Genomic DNA, 19,327 nt, shown 5'->3' on the forward strand with positions numbered 1-19,327 from the left:
TGTTTCCACTCTAGCACGTTTTAGTATCTCACGTGGTCATGGAGCATGTGCTATTATTGCCTCCTGTAGCCTAAATGTGGACGGTGGTTTTCATTGGAAATTTTGGATATCAACATTTCTGGAAAGTCTATCAGTGTTTTGTAGACGTCAGAAGTTTCTCGATGCATGAGTTTCTGTTATAATAACATCATGGTATAGGGTATTGTTTTTTTCTCTCAAAAAGAAAATGATGCTTCAGAGAAGTCAGAATATTCTCTTCTGGTTTGAAGACTCAAGTGTCACATGGTCAATTTGTTTAGATATCTAGCAGTTGTCCAGCAGACTGTAAATTACACTGTAATTGACACATCTCTGGGGTTAAAGAGGAATTTGCTGACTCTGACCATGGAATTGTCTGAGGATGATACTAACCTTTATATGTGCCAGAAACATGACTCAGCCATAGTATTGTATTTTACTCTTACTGTAGCTTAATGTTTACATTTTGAGCGTGATTTATTGATTAAATTAAAGAGACTGTGCTGTTTTGGACTGCAGGCAGGCATTTGGACTTTTCATATGAACTCTTTGCTTTCTCACATTGTTGCAGCTGCAGAGAAGCATGATCACGACGCACAATGTCCATATGCTTATTGCTCTTAAATTAATACCAGTGAAATATAAAAATTAAATTAATTTGTCATAAATTTTTTTGTTCAACATTAATTAATTATGCATTTATTTTAACCTCATTCCTGCTTTGAAAGCTTTAACTGGAGTAGACAGATGCATGAATAAGATAATCAGTGGTTCTAAGTGGTATATGAATCATAGATGAGGACAAATCACGTAATCTCTGATTTATTTAAATTAATTGAATATTTGTTAGCGATGGAAATCTCAACCGATGAATATTTGACTCGTATTTGCATTTCTTTAACTCGGATTGAATGCGTTTAATCTGAAACACAGTAATGCTGAAGGTGGAAGGTGAACTTCTGTTGGAAATCCCAGGAATAAAACAACTCCAGGAAATAGCCGAAATATTACTGAACCCGTTTAATTACCGAGCCTGATATTTAGATAGTTCGACTCGGTTAATGTTTTTGTATAACATTTTATTCTACACATAAAATAAATGTGTACTGAGGGGATGTGTAGGATTTCTTTTATGGTTAAATAAGGTGGAACATATGTTCTAAATTATATGGGAAATGGGATAAAGCTTGTGTATGTGTTCGTGAGGTTTGATGTATATTTATATGGCATTGGAGGAAATTTCTGGAATTCCAGCAAGCTTTAAGAGTCGCGATATTTTTGGTGCTGTTCTTGTTTGAGTAGAAGGTGTAGTTCGGGTGGACGTTTTATAAAAAACACTGTCAGACTTTCCCCCTTGTGTCAAGATTTTTTTTTTATTATTATAATAATAATAATAATAATAGTAATTATTACTATTATTATGGTTTAATTGTAGTCTTCCACTCTGTGAATACATAGATCTTGAAAGTTGCTGCTCTGTCCAAGGTCTGCATTTGTTTTAAATTAGATGGCAGGCTATAGAAAGGTGTAACTGCCTTCTGAAGTTTTTATTTTTATATATACCATGAAGACTTGGTCTTGACAGTTAATCATTATTCAGCAATAAAATAAAACTGCTATAAATACTTAATGGAAAAAAAGCACAAGATTTTAGAAGGTTTTCTGCACCTATATATTTTCTTGATTGATTTTTAAATTAAACATTTAGTTTAACATGATTTTACCTTTTTGGTTAATAAGTGAATTTTCCTGTTTCTTGTGTCTCAGCTGTTTGTAAATATGTGTATATATGTATATATGTCTTTACCAACATGTCAGTGCAGACATGTTGTTAGGTCCGGAATCTTGCTTTTCCGTGGTAATGATGACTTTATATTTAATGCTTTAATTAAAATAGTTAAATAATCATATGGTTTAAGTTTTCATTGTAATACTACAGTTTTGTTAAGTTCATCAGGATGTTAACCTACAGTGCACGTCATAGTATGTGTATAAAAGACAAGTTTTAACAATTCAAGATGAAAGGTTTTTATTCGTCACAAACATGGAAGATGAAGGGGGGGAAAAGGGAGTAAACATTTTTTATAAAATCTTGGTAGATATTTTTCATATCGCAAAGTCTTAAAGATTTTATAGAATGGTCAAATAAAGTGTATTAAATTAATATCAAAACAAGATTTACTTTTAATTAAATCCCTAAATAATTTTATTTAATTAATTCTAAAATAATTTCTGGATATTGTTTGATACTTGTTTATACAGAAAGCTAAATCAGTAATCCAAATTAATTAACATCATATCTAGAGGTCAACAGATTGATCGGCCATTTTTTAATTAATTGGCATCGGTCGATTGTGCTATCGATTATTAGGCAGGCGCGTCTTACTCTCAAAACTGCGCGTGTACTTTCTGTGCTTGCGTTAGGAAACATAACTCTCGAATTCCAGCAGGTGGCAGTAGTGTGTATTCGGCGTACAAACAGGGAAACCGGAAGCGCTAAAACTGAGTATGCAGGAATCCCCGGTTTATCGCCATGGTTACGTTTCAACAACGCTTGCGATAAATGAAGAACCACGATAAACGGCTGCCACTCCAAAAATGCTATTTTATGAATACAGTACTTTACTTTAACATTTTACTTTATTTTATAATTAATACTTCTATTTTTATTAATACATTTCATTAGTTCAACATAAAACTCCATAAAAACGATTCCCTATAAGTTTATAAGTAAGAAATGTGAGCAATGTGTAGACGCCGGTGAAGGAAGGAATGAGAATCGGATTCGTCTCAGTGCTTGCAGAACTGAAATGCACTCGCACTACAGTTCCTGTACACACTGGCTCCACTGCACATTGTTCTCATTTGCCTCCTAATCAGTATCTTTGGAAGTGGTGTTTTAGACTTGCATGCTAATAAATGATGCCTCTCTGTTTCATTTTTTTCTGCAGGGATTCCTTACAAACAGCTGACAGTCGGTGTTCCTAAGGAGATCTTTGAGAATGAGCTCCGGGTGGCGCTCTCTCCCGCAGGGGTCGATGCTCTCATCAAGCAGGGCTTCAACGTGGTGGTGGAGTCAGGTGCCGGAGAGGCTGCCAAGTTTCCTGATGAGCTCTATTTCAAAGCTGGAGCTACTGTGAAAGGAGTCGAGGATGTGCTGTCCTCTGACATTGTGGTTAAGGTGTGTGGTTTTATTGTAGCTGTGGGGGTGATGAGGCAAAATGTGCCTAGAATCCATAACCGGAGCAGTTATTTGTGCAGATTTATGTTAAAAACTATGTACACTGATGAGGTTTTTGATCATTTTGACCTCTAAATGGTGTAGTGAGTAATACTATCTCTTCATCATGGCAACTGTTAGCAGGTGGGATATTTTAGGCAGCAAGTAAAAATTTTGTCCTCAAAGTTGACGTGTTAGAAGCAGGAAAAATGGGCAAGCGTAAGGATTTGAGTTTGACAAGGGCTAGACGACTAGGTCAGAGCATCTCCAAAACTGCAGCTCTTGTGGACTGTTCCCAGTCCGCAGCGGTCAGTATCTTATTAAAAGTGTTCCAAGAAAGGAACAGTGGTGAACTGGCGACTGGGTTAAAGGCTCATTGATGCATGTGTGGAGTGAAGTCTTGCCCGTGTGGTCCGATCCAACAGACGAGTTATTGAAGCTTAAATTGCTGATGAAGTTGATAACGGTTCTGATAGAAAGGTGTCGGAATACACATTGTCTCGCAGTTTATTGCGTATAGGGCTGCATAGCTGCAGACCAGTCAGGGTGGCAATGCCGACTCCCGTCCATGACCGAAAGCACCAACAATGGGCACCTGAGCGTCAGAACGAAATCACGAAGCAATGTAAGAAGGTGTCCTGGTCTGATAAATCGCACCACATAGATGGCCGTGTGCATGCGCATCTCTTTCCTGGCAGTGCATGGCACCAGGCTCCATTATGGGACGAAGGCAAATGCGACGCTTTGGGCAATGTTCTGCTGGGAAACGTTTGGTCCGGCCATCCATGTGGATGTTACTTTGGCATGTACCACCTACCTACACAGACGCAGCCCCCTTTCATGGAAATGGTATTTCTTGTTGGCTGTGGCCTGCCACAAAGCAAAAATGGTTTAGAAATAATTTAACTCTAGTAGCACAAGAAGGGGTTTAACTTCAAACCTCCAAATTTCCCAGATCTCAATCCAATCGAGCATCTGTGGGATGTGCTGAGTTCGACCCATGGAGGGCCCCACCTAACGACTTGCAGCACTTGAAGGATCTGCTGCACATATCTTGGTGCCAGATACCACAGCACACCTTCAGGGGTCTAGTGGAGTCCATTTCTCAATGGGACATGACTGCTTAAGCTGCAAAAGAGGGACTAACACAACATTAGGCAGGTGGCCATAATGGTGTTCCTGATCGTTGTAGTCACAATTTTCTTTTAACCTTGCAAACAAGTCTCTTAATATACATAGCTTAATATTCTACTGAGCATACTTGATTGACTGTCCTTCGTTTTGAGTCTCAAACACAAGTTACTAAAAACAATGATGCAGGCTCCTCGACAAACTGTTGCTCAAAGTTCGAGGCACACTTGTATAGAATGTCTCTTGGTGCACTCTACTTGAACTAGGAGATCCAAACCTGCTCCAGCATTACAATACCCCTGTAGAGCACTGACCTCAGCGCTATTAAACACGTTTTTGGATGAATTGGAACTCTGACTGCACCCCAGGCCTCCTCACCTTACATCAGTACCTGACTTTACAGAGGTCGACCAATAATGGATTTTACTGATACCGATAGCTGGGTGGATCGAACTCGATAATCAAATTAATCAAACGAGTTTAAAAAATTTATACTGGGTAAAAAAAAAAAGATGAAGAAAAATAACTCAATGTAAAAAATAAATAAATAGGACTAAATCATGTAAATGTGCTCAATAAAATAATATATTAATACAAATTTTGAAAAATAAGACGCATTCAAACTAAAGTAAAAAGTAACAGTCAAAATAAAGTAAATGTTTTTAATCCATAATGAAGAAAATGCACAGTAAACAGCACAGGTGTCAGTAATTCGCCTCTGGAGGCTGCTCTTGTACTGTACAACTCAACTCATCAAATCTAATAGTATGAAATCTTACCAGTAGAGTTATTATAATAGCAAATGGGGACTAAATATGGAATGAAATTTTAAAAAAAAGCACACGATTTCCATGGTCAGGTGTCTGTTGACAAACCCCTGTCTATATAGTGTATAAACCAACTATGTTGTTACACAGTAGGTAGTTAGCTGTTTTCTTACCAAGCTTTCATTTATTGGTTGACTTTGCTAGGCTAACTTTCACTTGCTGGATTGTCTTGCGTTTGCGCACTACGCTAAGAGAATCAATTAGTCTTGATCATCAACTTCCTGTCAACCTGATAACAGTAATCACCTTGTTGTTTACCTCAGTGCTGAATATATTTTTTGTGTGACTCTGTACTTGAATATTGAGTTTTTGTTTTTGTTTCCCTGTTGTCTTATTCTTAAATGTAACCATTACGTGTATTTGTACTGTAGCTTTGGTCTGTAGTTGAGTGATATGCATTATTTTGCTAAAACCCTGTTTTTTTTTTTTTTTGTGTCACAGGTTCGTGCCCCAATGCTGAACCCAGTTCTAGGTGTACATGAGACAGACCTAATGAAGGAGGGTGCCACACTGGTGAGCTTTATCTACCCAGCTCAGAACGCAGAGCTGATGGACCGCTTGGCCAAGCGCAAGGCCACAGTGCTGGCTATGGACCAGGTACCTCGTGTCACCATCGCTCAGGGCTATGATGCCCTCAGCTCCATGGCCAACATCGCTGGGTGAGTTTCTCCCAGCCTCCTCTGGGCCTCTTTCACAACATGGTAATAATCTTTGAATGATGTTATGGTCCATGGAGACATTACTTCATACCCTGCATCACTCTAAAGTGGCGGGACACTGTTCTCTACCAACTATTTTACGCCCTAGTGTGAACACAAAGCATTAATCAGACCTGACGTCGTGAAGGTTGTTTTTAAAGTTCACTTTCCTTTTAACTGACAGAAATTGTTCTCCCTTAAATCGAGCAGCTGCTTTACCTCATGAGTCCATAACCCTGGACTATATATAACGCCAAAGCTTTTTTATTTAACAGAAGACTCAAAATTTGCATATCAGATAGTCACATGTTAAAATGTGCACATTAATATAAACCTGTGATTTGCAGCTGCACTACTGCCACAGCTGCTATTAAAGAAAATTAATCAACGTCTAGTGGCCAATTAGAATCCAGAACAACAGTGCTGTGGTATATGGCACACAGTCCAAAGTGATTGTGTTTAGTTTGATAAATGTGATTCTGTTTGAGCAGATATAAAGCCGTGGTCCTGGCAGCAAACAACTTCGGCCGTTTCTTCACCGGTCAGATCACCGCTGCAGGAAAAGTCCCACCCGCTAAGGTAAGCCTTCTTTTAGAGAGAGATATATATGTATATGTATATGTATATGTGTGTGTGTGTGTGTATGTGTATATGTGTGTATATATATATATATATATATATATATATATATATATATATATATATATATATATATATATATATATATATATATATAAATGTGTGTGTATATGTGTATGTATATATGTGTGTATGTATATATATATGTGTGTGTGTGTGTGTGTGTGTGTGTGTGTGTGTGTGTGTGTGTATATTTATTTATTTATTTATATATATATATATATATATATATATATATATATATATATATATATATATATATATATATATATATATATATATTAAAAATGTAGGTGTGTATGCATATATTGTGTGTGTGTTTCTTGTTAAATGATATATTTACTGTTCTGTTGTTTTGATTGGTAGGTGCTCATCATTGGAGGTGGCGTGGCCGGACTGGCTGCCGCAGGATCTGCCCGGGCAATGGGTGCCATCGTCAGGGGCTTTGACACAAGGTACTGGACCACTGATACTGGATGCTTGTTGTATGACGCGCATCACTCTTGGTTTAGCGCCATAATGTTTGTTTGCCACATGATTAGATTCGAGCAGTATGGGATCACAGCCCGGGCTTAATAAATAACTAAAAGCTAACATGCTTTAAATCTGTCAGCCGCAGAGTTTCTGTAAAAGAAGGAATCCATGTGGGGTTTTTCACATACCACGACTTGGAAAGATCAGCAGATGCTTAGCTTTTAACACGTGTTCTTTTAAGCAATTTGTTTTTTAGTCATAAGTCTTATCAAACTTATGTTTTAAAAAAAAAAAAATATTTAAGTCTTTTAAATTAATAATGTACTGAAACTCTAACTTCATCGTACACTTGAAAATAGGCAGATTTCCTGCAAAAAGATTTGCATGATTGTTTTTCATCGTGTCAGAATCATTTGATGATGAGGAACTAGCAGAGGAAGATGGATCGATTGACTATATTTGATCTATTAATTTGTATTTCTCATCTGCTCTGTTAATGTAAAATGTCAAGAAACAAAACTCAAAATACCAAATTGCACCCATTCGAATGTGTACTGGTTGAATATGATTCCTGCTCACATTTTAGATTTGTAAAATTCAAAAGAAAAAAAATAATTAAGTCTTTTGTTAAATCAATGTTTAAATGTTTATCACTTACTGCACTTCCAAGACTTTACCACTAGATGGTGGTGCACTCATGTTTATGTAGGAGCCCAGCCTGTTTTTTCTCTTCCCTCCTGTTCACTTGTTTAAAACAAAACAACAACAAAAATACAAAAAAGGAAATCTGTATTGGTTTTTATAAAAAACAAAAGAATGCTTCTGCCACAATCTTTGCTAACAAATTGTTTGCTGTGTTTGACCTTTCTTGCACTCACACCGCAGAGCCGCAGCCTTGGAGCAGTTTAAGTCACTGGGAGCCGAGCCGCTGGAGGTGGACCTGAAGGAGTCTGGAGAAGGGCAGGGCGGTTATGCTAAAGAGATGTCCAAGGAGTTTATTGAAGCTGAGATGAAGCTGTTTGCCAAACAGTGCTTGGACATCGACATCCTCATCAGCACTGCTCTTATCCCGGGTAAATACATACACACCAGGGTCATCACCTGATTTTCACTTATTTTTACATACTACGAATAGTTAAATTAATTTAATTGTCATGGGTAAGGAAGTGTAACTAACAGCGCCTCATAAAATTCTGTAGCGTAACACTGAAAATGTTTCTTTTATTGAAGTATTTGATATCACCAGGATAATTGTTATAACTTTCGCAATTACAATGGTTAATGGAACATTTTTGAACATAAGTGATGACAATCGGGTTTTGGTTGCTAACTTTCTAAAATAAAGAGCAAGAGCTTCTCATTTACACCATTCACCAGCAGTGTTCATGATTTATTTGTAAATCCAGTACAGACTAGAAGAGACCGTACACACTGGATTCAGCATCCTTCAATGCATTGCAGCTATAGGACTCATGCTGTAGTGCATTTGAGTAGATATGAAGCATGGGCTTATTCCCATTGTAGCACATCACAGGTAGTTGAATGGCCTTGTGTGTTATTTATGAACCTGCTAGCCTGGTCGTGTGTAGATAAGAACAGATTTATTAGATACAAGTTCTCTAGTTTTTACAGAATAAATCCTAGACATTGCTGAATTCTATTTTGTTTCTATTAAATGAAAAAATTGATATGCAAGGATCAGATTTTTCCTTAAATTTTACGTGTGTGTATATATATATATATATATATATATATATATATATATATATATATATATATATATATATATATATATATATATATATATATATATATATATAATGTGTGTGTGTTTGTGTGTGTGTGTGGGGAGACGGATGCTGTGGCGACCCCTAATGGGAGAAGCCGAAAGAGGGTGGGGTGGGTGTGTGTGTGTGTGTGTGTGTGTGTGTGTGTGTGTGTATATATATATATGTATACTTGTATGTGTGTATAAAAAGATAAATAATTATAAACCTTCAAATAATGAGAAGCCTTTACAATAAATCTGACTAAAAGGCTGCGTACATTTACATGTTTTTTTGTCAACATACTATATTTTCTTAAAATTTTCTAATGTTTCAGAAGACAATGTCTGGAAATCATGTGTTTGCACAACATTTGTTCTCTAATTTACATTTCTAATCATTTTATTAAATCATTAATTCAGTCATTATTTTTGTAAAACCATTAATCATTCATTACAATTTGCACATGCTTATAGTTTCATTTAAAAATGGAGGGAAAAAAGAGTGCCTGCAACATAAACAGACTCATCATGACTGCTCATCATGGCTCTAATCAGTGTAAAATGGTGTGGTGTAAAAAAAACCCTCCTGCGTCTTTAAACCACATGGCTGGGAGGAAGATCGTTCATCTGGAGCACAAATGAATTCCCAACATCTTGAACCTGTTGTGAACTTGCCCTAATATGAAAAAATTAAAGATGTTTGTTTAATGTTTTTGATTAGGCTCTTTCAAAGATTTGGAAGATTTTTGAAGTTTTCTTTCTGATCGTCTTCGGTCTGTTAGAAAAAGGCTTCAAATTAATTAATAAGTAAAGAAAAAAGATTATTTTGAGTCAGATACATTTAGGAAGTATTTGTGTGCTTTTTCATTAGAATATTTAAAAAAAAATAAATATTCCTTTTTATTTTTCCCCAAGTTTAGTAGTGGAGATTGTGACCGGTGTTTTGATGACATAATCTATAATTATGTTTGTGTTATTTTCGTAACTGTTTAATATTTGCTAGACGGGCAGAGCTACCACAGTTAAATATCAATTGTTTTATAACTATCATTTCAAGCAAATGTGCTTAATGTGAGTATGTTATTAACATGCGACATTTAGGTCGTAAGGCTCCAGTGCTCATCACAAAGGAGATGGTGGAGACCATGAAGGACGGTTCAGTGGTAGTGGATCTGGCTGCTGAGGCAGGGGGCAACATCGAGACCACGGTTCCTGGATCGCTAACGGTTTACAAAGTAAATACCATGTCCTAAATTCTGGCTATGAATAACTTGACTTACAGCCCTATCACCCAGATTCTATTGGTATTTATTACGATCAAGCACGAGCACACTAGGTGGCTCAGAAGCGTTTTAAGAATCTGTACAAGAATTGTAAAATAAATAAAATAAAAATGCATAATAAATACACTTGCAACTAATTGAATTGGTATGAGGGGGGAAAAAAATCTCGAGAAGAACCAGACTCAAAATGGAGCCCATCCTTATCTAGGTTGCACTGAATGTCCACATTATATTTTGTTAGTGTATTATATTATAATTATGCTTTGTTTGTATCTTGTAGGGTGTGACCCATATCGGTTTCACAGATCTTCCCAGTCGCCTTCCAACTCAGTCCAGCACCTTGTATTCCAATAACATCACGAAGCTCATCCGTGCAATCAGCCCAGACAAGGAGAACTTCCACTTCGATGTGAAGGATGTTTTTGACTACGGCACAATGGACCATGTCATCCGGGGTTCAATTGTCATGCAGGTAGCTACAAGCTGCCAGTCATTTAGAGTGCTTTCACATATGCAGGTCTGTTTAACCGGAATGCTGGTGTGTTCTCTCCTTCTCATGGTTCATACCTGTCCCACTATAATCCCAGAGCATAGCCTCTAATTCGGGTGGGCTTGCTTCATGTCCAATTGAACTTGAGCAGCGAGAAAACCATTTAACTCCCATTTGAACCCAACCAAGACAAATTAACCAAAGGTATTAATTGTACCGATTCCCTTTCGGCAGATGGCTGAAAGTGTGAAAGCCCTCATGAGTTTTGTTTTGTTGTTACAAATGTAGAACAGGTTCAATTGAGGTAAGTAGGTTGCAATTGCTCTTTTAACTCTGTCTGCTGTTGTGTCTGTCTGCAGAATGGAAAAGTGCTTTTCCCTGCACCGCAGCCCAACAACATCCCCGTGGCAGCGCCTCCCAAACCCAAAACCGTGCAGGAGCTGGCGAAGGAGAAGGCTGCTGCTGTCTCACCCTTTACAGCCACGCTTACTACCGCCAGCACCTACACTGGAGGTAAAGCACAAGAACAGTTGGGCTTCACCTCCATCCCTCTTTTCTTTAATTTTAGCTAGCAGCTGTGGTGGTCCTGGATTAGATTTTTTTTTTTTTTTTTTTTTTTTTTTTTTTTAAACAAACATAACTAGACTTTTCACAGACAAAAAAAAAAGTGTTCTATTTTTTCCCCTTTCTCCCTCCCCCCCCAGTTGCTTGTTTGTACTCTTTTCTAATCTCTAAAGAGCCTGCCTTTTTTTTTTTCTTATTCTTTTTTTCCCCGCTTCTTTTTGGCGCTCGGGATGCGATAACCCCTAAAATCCAAGCAAATGGATTCTATTGGTTTCAGACAGCCGACCGGCATTTGTGTGTGTAGAGGGTAGTGTCTGGCCTCGGATAAAAGTGCACACTTCCTCACTCAGACGACCCACAAAAGCCTGCTGATAAACAAACACGCAAATTCATCTTCCTGCTCTTTCATGGTTTGTGTAATCAGCCCTTTATCGGGACAAACCTCTGTCCAGGAATTAAAGTATGACTTTTAATTAACCAGCTTCTTTTGCCTAACTCTGTCTCAAAGACAGACAGACACACACGGTCCTGCTTAACCCCTCTGTTCCCTCCTAAATGACAGGAAACTGGGGATAATAAAAGAAGGAAGGTGTGCTAAAGCCCCACAAAGCCACCTTCCCCGAGTGCCGTAAGAGAACTCATTCACACGTCCTGCTTCCTCCTGCTGTGGCTCACCAGGATCCCGCAATGTGGGTGGTGCATGAGCTGCAGCTGTTTAGAGCATTTATAATTATATGGCTTTAAAAAAAACATTAACAGTTTATGACTTTAACGTACATGGCTTGGTGCTTAGGTCAAATTAATTACCGTTTAAAGACGTCACACACATGCTTTACAGCTTGAACCGTTTATAAACTGTTATAAATTACAGCAGATAATAAGAAAACACTAAAATCACCGAAAGACTGATGATTCAGAGTCAAAGCTCGAATTGGGACTGACTCTGTGAACAACCTGTGACTATTGTGCATTTGTTTGCTCGTGATAATTAGCCAGCTAGCTATTAGTAATGGCAGATGGAGTGGTCTGCGTTTTGCTTGTTAATGTTGTTTGCATATTCATTATTACTCTCATTACTGATGCAAAGATCCTGGCCCAATTTTGGAATCTTTTTTCAAATTCAAAGTTATGACTTGCTATAGGTTCTTAATTGAATGATTGTAATGTTTCAGCATTGAATATTAGTACAAGTTCTGTTTTGTTGTTTTCAGGGCTTGCCACATTGCTCGGACTCGGCCTCTTTGCTCCCAACGCGGCTTTCTCTCAGATGGTGACTACCTTCGGCCTGGCAGGAATTGTGGGATATCATACCGTGTGGGGGGTCACGCCTGCCTCCATTCTCCTCTCATGTCTGTAACGAACGCCATCTCGGGTGAGTGTAAACCATTTAGCAATTAAATCGATGGAAATCAGTTTTGCCAGACAAAACTAGCGTTACCCTGGAGGTGGCCCTGGAAATCCAAATACGTGGTTCAGAGCTCTTTGTCCGTGCAATTCGGGGTTGTCTAAACCATTATCATGTATCTAGAAAATAATACCGAAAGTTGTTTGCGATGGATTTTTGTTTAACTTTTATAGTCACTGATAGGAAAGTAGTTTCCCCTTATCTCTGAGGGGAGATTTTTTTTGTAGTTTTAATGTACAGTAGCAGTTCGCTAGTAGCAAACACAGTCCATCAGTTCACATTATTACCTTTTCCAAACATTGCTTGGTTGAGAGTAAATAGTTTATTCATTTGAAAGAGGGTGGAATTTGTACGAGTTGGCTCTTTTCACTGAAATTTCAATACCTGAGACTAATATATATATATATATATATATATATATATATATATATATATATATATATATATATATATATATATATATATATATACAGTTGTGTTCAAAATTATTCAACCCCAATGCTGTAAATGGTTTTAGGAATTTAGTGTACATTTGTAATTGTATTCAGAATGAAATCCTACAAGGACTTCTTAAAGAACCATATGCAACTAAAATGACATCAATTAGTTTTGTAATACAGTAGTAAATGTTTCTTTTGTGAATTCTTCATTGACATAATTATTCAACCCCTTAAAGACTACCACTCTGAAGAACAGAGGTTCAATGAAGTGTTTTCAATCGGTATTGAAAACACCTGTGGATATCAGGAGCAGCAATAAAGCCTAATAAGCACCAATTAGGCAGCTTTAAAATGACTGTGATACTCAGCTCCTTCTAGACATTTACTGGTGTGGTTACAAACATGGTGAGGTCAAGAGAATGGTCCAGGAAGACAAGAGAACAGGTGATTACTCTTCACAGGAAGGGCAATGGCTATAAGAAGATTGCAAAGATGTTAAACATACCAAGAGACACCATAGGAAGCATCATTCGCAAATTCAAGGCAAAGGGCACTGTTGAAACGCTACCTGGTCGTGGCAGAAAGAAGATGCTGACTTCGACTGCTGTGCCCTACCTGAAGCGTAGAGTGGAGAAAAGTCCCCGTGTGACTGCTGAGGAACTGAGAAAAGATTTGTCAGATGTGGGTACTGAAGTTTCTGCTCAGACAATACGGCGCACCCTGCGTAATGAAGGCCTCCATGCCAGAACTCCCAGGCGCACCCCCTTGCTGTCCCCAAAGAATAAGAAGAGTCGACTGCAGTATGCCAAAAGTCATGTGGACAAACCACAGAAGTTTTGGGATAGTGTTCTGTGGACTGATGAAACAAAATTAGAACTGTTTGGGCCCATGGATCAACGCTATGTTTGGAGGAGGAAGAACAAGGCCTATGAAGAAAAGAACACCTTGCCTACTGTGAAGCATGGCGGGGGGTCAATCATGCTTTGGGGCTGTTTTGCTTCTGCAGGTACTGGGAAGCTTCAGCGTGTGCAAGATACCATGAATTCTCTTCAGTACCAGGAGATATTGATGACAATGTGATGCAGTCCGTCACAAACCTGAGGCTTGGAAGACGTTGGACCTTTCAACAGGACAATGATCCCAAGCATACCTCCAAGTCCACTAGAGCATGGTTGCAGATTAAAGGCTGGAACATTTTGAAGTGGCCATCGCAGTCACCAGACTTAAATCCGATTGAGAACCTCTGGTGGGACTTAAAGAAAGCAGTTGCAGTGCGCAAGCCTAAGAATGTGACTGAACTGGAGGCTTTTGCCCATGATGAATGGGCGAAGATACCCGTAGATCGCTGCAAGACATTTGTGTCAAGCTATGCTTCACGTTTAAAAGCTGTTATAACTGTAAAAGGATGTTGTACTAAGTACTAAGATTGAATGTCACTTGGGGGTTGAATAAAACTGATAATGATGTGAGCTCAGAAAAGACATTTGTGGTTATTTCATTATAAATGTTATGTTATATTTGTCTGACCTACACGTGCCTCTTTGATTTAATTGTAAGCAGGATGACTGAATGATCATAATCAATGTCAAACCGACCAAAACAATCAATTTCAGTGGGGGTTGAATAATTTTGAACACAACTGTGTGTGTGTATATATATATATATATATATATATATAATTTTATAATAAAGTAACAATAGCGTAAAGTAGTGTAAGCATATGCCTGAGTAGAAGTGATTACATGGTAGAGGATGTCTTCTGTAGCCAGGATGCTTCGTTTAGCTTTTGCCTCATTTCTCTTGGCTAGCTAAAGGACTCGGAAACGTTTCATTCTTTTAACGAGTCCTCAGTGGCCCGCATTAAAGCGCCTGTGCGCTGTAAACTGCTGAATGAGACCACGCGGGCATCCACTGAAGCAATTAGCTTTCTCGACCCACTGCACAGCTCCTGTAAAATTACTTATTACTTTGTACATATTCATATGCCTTCATACTCACATACAGTAGATTTAAAAATAATGGCTATTGTAAAGTAGATTTTTTTTTTTATTCATTTCAGTAACCCATAATTTCATAAAACAGAATTCTAGAAATGTCTATTATTTATAAAAATAAGATAACTCATTTTTTTTTTTAGCAATTCAGAGTGTTATCCCTAAGCCTTGGCTGTGTGCTTGTGGTTGTTGTAATTTAGGTGAAACTTCTGCCCAGACTGAGGTCCTGAGTGCTGTGGAAGAGGATTTTATTGGGGATTTCTCCATACTTGCTCCTTTTAGCTTTCCCTCATCCCTTACTGGTTGGCACGTCCCTGCTGCAGAAAAACATGCTACCGCTATCATGCTTTACTTGTGGGATCGTTTTGGGCAGTTGATAAACAGTGCCTGGTTTTCTCCGGACATATGGTGTAGAATTGAGGCCAAACAGTTCAATCTTGGTTTCATCAGACCAGAATCTTGTTTCACACAATCTAAAAGTCCTTCAGGTGTTGGCAAACTCCGTTGAGCCATTCTGCCATAAAGCTTAGTGATGGTTGTCCTTCTCTACACAGGATCTCTGGAGCTCAGTTAGAGTGACCAACTGGTTCATGGTCACCTCTCCTAGCCCCTTCTGCACTAATTCCTCAGTTTGGCAAAGTGACCAGCTCTTGGAAGAATACTGGTTGTGCTACATTTCTTCCATTTGAGAATTATGGATGCCACTGTGCTCTTCAGTGCACCAGCATTTTTTTTTTTAGCCTTTCTTAGATCTGTGCTTTGCACTCTTGTTTCCAAGCTCTGCTGGCAGTTCTTCAATCTCATGGCTTGGTTGATGCTCTTATATGCATTGTCAGCTGTGAGGCCTTCAGTAGAGAGCGGCGTGCCTTTCCAAATCATTGTTAATCCAATAAACCTTTCCACAGATGGACTGCAGTCAAGATGTAGAAACATCTCTGCAATGATCAAGAGAAATTGCAGTTCAAGTAGTTTTTACAAAGGGTCTGAATACTTAAGTAAAAGAAATTAGTTTTTTCTAGAATTCTGTTTTCACGTTGTTTATTATGGAGAACTACATGTAGAGTAATGTGGAAGAAAATCTATTTGAATGAATATATAATTAATAATAAAAATAAATTTTATATATATATATATATATATATATATATATATATATATATATATATCTATCTCTCTCTCTCTCTCTCTCTCTCTCTATCTATATATATATATATATATATATATATATATATATATATATATATATATATATCTCTCTCTATCTATGTCACACACACACACACACACACACACACACACACACACCTTTGTCTATGCAGTTACTCTCCTGGACATGTTATGAACTCTTCTACATACCTGGAAAATGGCATGAGCCCAAGTTGATACTCTTTAAACCTAAGCGAACGAGACGTTAAGACACCTGTGTGGAATTTCATGTCTGTAAAAGTGTAAAAGCGACATGCCGTGGGACGAATGGCAGTGTTCCATTTGAACCGGAATAGAGCCTGCTCCAGACTCTTTAATCTACCTGAGATCGGTGAAATCAGGATGACCCAATGTCTCTGGTCTTCCAAATGACCTTTTGGAACGTCTCAAGAATGTGTCAGAATGAGTCCCGGAGACACTTGAAGCTACATGTTTCTGAAGTAATGCTGCATTCACTGGCTTGGCTGGTTCTAGTCACAATGTTGTCGAAGCTAATGATGACTTGTAGATGTTTGTAAAAGAAACTTCATCCAGGCGTTCGGTGCTTCACGTTGAGCTACACTTTCAAATGTGTGTCCTTGAATATGTTTTCCTTTCATCAGAGGTTTTATTACAGATGTCCAGAGGCGTGTTTGTGTGTGTGAGTGTGGATGCGTGCCTGTGTAGGTTTACAGTTCGTCTGCAGCATTTCCTGCAGCATGGAGGTAGCGTGCGTTTGGGTTCCGTGCGCCGGCCTGCGATCAATTGTTCTTCTGGAATTACAAAGTGAGAGGAAATGCTCAACAACCGTTGCACACTTCATTGACTCAAGAGACCCCCTGACCACCTAAAGGCCACTTTAGGGTTTTTGGTCAGTCAGCAGTCCCTCCAACCACAGAAGCATTTGAAAACGATTAGAGAGGTGATGCTTATCAAGAGTCTAGCCCCAGGAGGCATGTCAACTCGATCACTTGGGTTGTTTAAGGTTGTTAACTTTTTTTGAACATGGTTCATTTTTAAGTCACAGACTGTAATATGGAAAAAGAAATGGAAATATGCAGATTCACTTATGCAGTATAGCAAATCGGATGTGCGTTTTATTTGACCCCTCAAGGGGTCGTAATTTTCCCTCTCTGCTGTCCGTTTCCTTCCTCGAGAACCTCTTTGATCTGTGTGTGTGTGTGTGTGTGTGTGTAGGTCTGACTGCTGTCGGTGGGCTCTCGCTGATGGGTGGAGGATATGCCCCATCCAACACTGCAGAATCTCTGGCCGTACTCGCCGCCTTCATCTCCTCAGTCAACATTGCTGGTGAGGACGAAACTCACTGCATGCTACAGATCATGTGTCTAGGATAAGCAATTGTTTACAAACAGGTTTGCTTTCATGTTTATTTATAAAGCTCCAAATTTATCTACACCCCGTCAACCACATAGATTTGGAGCCTCGATGACAACGGGAGAAAAATTGGGCAAAACATTTAGCCTAGGGGTTCCAGAGCTGCTTGTTGATGACGAAGGATAACAAATTTTATATTTTTTTGCAATATTATAACATTGTCTTAAAATATCATATTATTTAACCACAAGAAATGAAATATATCTTTTATGAAATTTCCACCCATCCCAGCTGTATAACTAAAAAGTCAAATCTCTAACAGATGTATGTTTAAAAAATAGCACACGTACATTAATACTGCCACATGTTTTATTTTATTACAGGGCTTTTTGTAAGATGTGGTTGAGCATTAGATCACATGCCCATAACAATTTCAGGGCTGTACATTAGGATCTCAGTTATGTACCACGAACCCCTAGGAACACCAGTACCCCTGGCATGCCCTTTCAAATCACGACTATAGTTTATTGCTTAAGTTTTAAACTCTGCATTTAGTTTCAGCTTGCATTTAGTGGAAGATTTTAGAAAAGAGCGAACATTTCCTGGGGTCTCTTTTATACTCAATAATTTATAAAAGGTGAAATCTTTCCAGGTGTGTGCATCTGCTGCTCTTAAAAAAAAGAAAAAAAAAAGAAATGGACTATAGATTCAGAAATGCTCTAGAATTTAACTATATTATTCTGCCATTCCATGTAAAACTATTATTAGAGGATTGAGTGTGAATGTCGCCAGTAAATGTACACCGAGCCAAAAAAAGGTATTTTGGGGGGGTCAACAGGGAGGTAGTCATCTGATTACGCACACTGACAACAGTGACGCTCTGTAACTCATAATCAGGATGGAATTCTGGTTGACTATCATTTTATCATGTTGATCCACAGTGCTGCAGGTCATGGTCTCAGCAAGATCAAATTTCTGAAAGGATGAAACTTTGTAAATTCAACAGCGATGCTTCAATCACTAACAAGTCCTACTTGTTGCTTTAATTGAGCTGTTAGTTTAGAAATAATAACACATGAGAAACCACACATTTATATAAACCCCAGCTGCACTACTGTGAGAGCTGCTGTTATATAAAAAGAATCAACAGAATCCAGAATTCAGCAGTGCTGTGGAATAAGCCATTAGTACAGTATAGCTGTGAAATTCGACTCAAAGTTTAGCTGTGTGGTTCAGGAACAATCAGATCCGATTGGTTACCGCCGTGTGCTGGGCGGGCTACCCCTGAGCTCTGACCCCGGACTGACCTGGTCCTGGTGTTAATTAGTCGAGCTGCCACTTCCACTGTCTGCAGATGCAAGGGGGTGGGGGTCTGAGAACTCATTCTTAGCTCACACCTGACCCAGGAAATGTGAGAGGCTGTGTTTGTGCTTCAAAGAGCCCCAGCCTTGTCATAAATCACTCTCAAAATCCTTCTTAAAATCGGTGTGTAGCCAGAATTTGCCAAATATTTAATTCAGTATGGCTTCCCACCCTGGTGCTGCCATGGCCATCTGGATTTAAAGGAAATTTTACTGTCCATTTCCCCTTTGAGCTTTGTCACACTCTGCCATAACGGCTTATTACTCTGTCTGATGTCCGTCCTGTTTATGTTCCAGCACACATAAAGTGTCTGATTTTTCCATATTTATTTTGTCTGAACACAGGTGTTTAATTTCGGTTTAAAGGTGGATCCCCCTCCCACTTTCATACTTTACACAGCGTTTCATTCCACAGTCAAAGCCACAAGCCATAAACCATCAGAGCAAGAAATGCAAACATTTTTCGCTCCCCCTTTTTTTTTTTCCCCTTCGCTC

At 38.5% G+C, this 19,327-nt stretch overlaps 1 protein-coding gene across 1 annotated transcript in view; it reads left to right on the forward strand.

Moving 5' to 3' along the window:
• nnt (nicotinamide nucleotide transhydrogenase) overlaps nucleotides 1-19,327 on the forward strand; it is a 37,173-nt gene that overhangs the window by 2,693 nt on the left and 15,153 nt on the right. Inside the window, 11 exon segments of the mRNA XM_046867612.1 lie at nucleotides 2,970-3,199; nucleotides 5,638-5,855; nucleotides 6,386-6,473; nucleotides 6,900-6,988; nucleotides 7,893-8,080; nucleotides 9,877-10,010; nucleotides 10,339-10,530; nucleotides 10,908-11,061; nucleotides 12,324-12,440; nucleotides 12,443-12,484; nucleotides 17,334-17,444. Of these exon segments, the coding sequence (XP_046723568.1) occupies nucleotides 2,970-3,199; nucleotides 5,638-5,855; nucleotides 6,386-6,473; nucleotides 6,900-6,988; nucleotides 7,893-8,080; nucleotides 9,877-10,010; nucleotides 10,339-10,530; nucleotides 10,908-11,061; nucleotides 12,324-12,440; nucleotides 12,443-12,484; nucleotides 17,334-17,444 (1,563 nt within the window).

This window comes from Silurus meridionalis, chromosome 15, assembly GCF_014805685.1.
Source record: "Silurus meridionalis isolate SWU-2019-XX chromosome 15, ASM1480568v1, whole genome shotgun sequence".
Taxonomy (NCBI): domain Eukaryota; kingdom Metazoa; phylum Chordata; class Actinopteri; order Siluriformes; family Siluridae; genus Silurus; species Silurus meridionalis.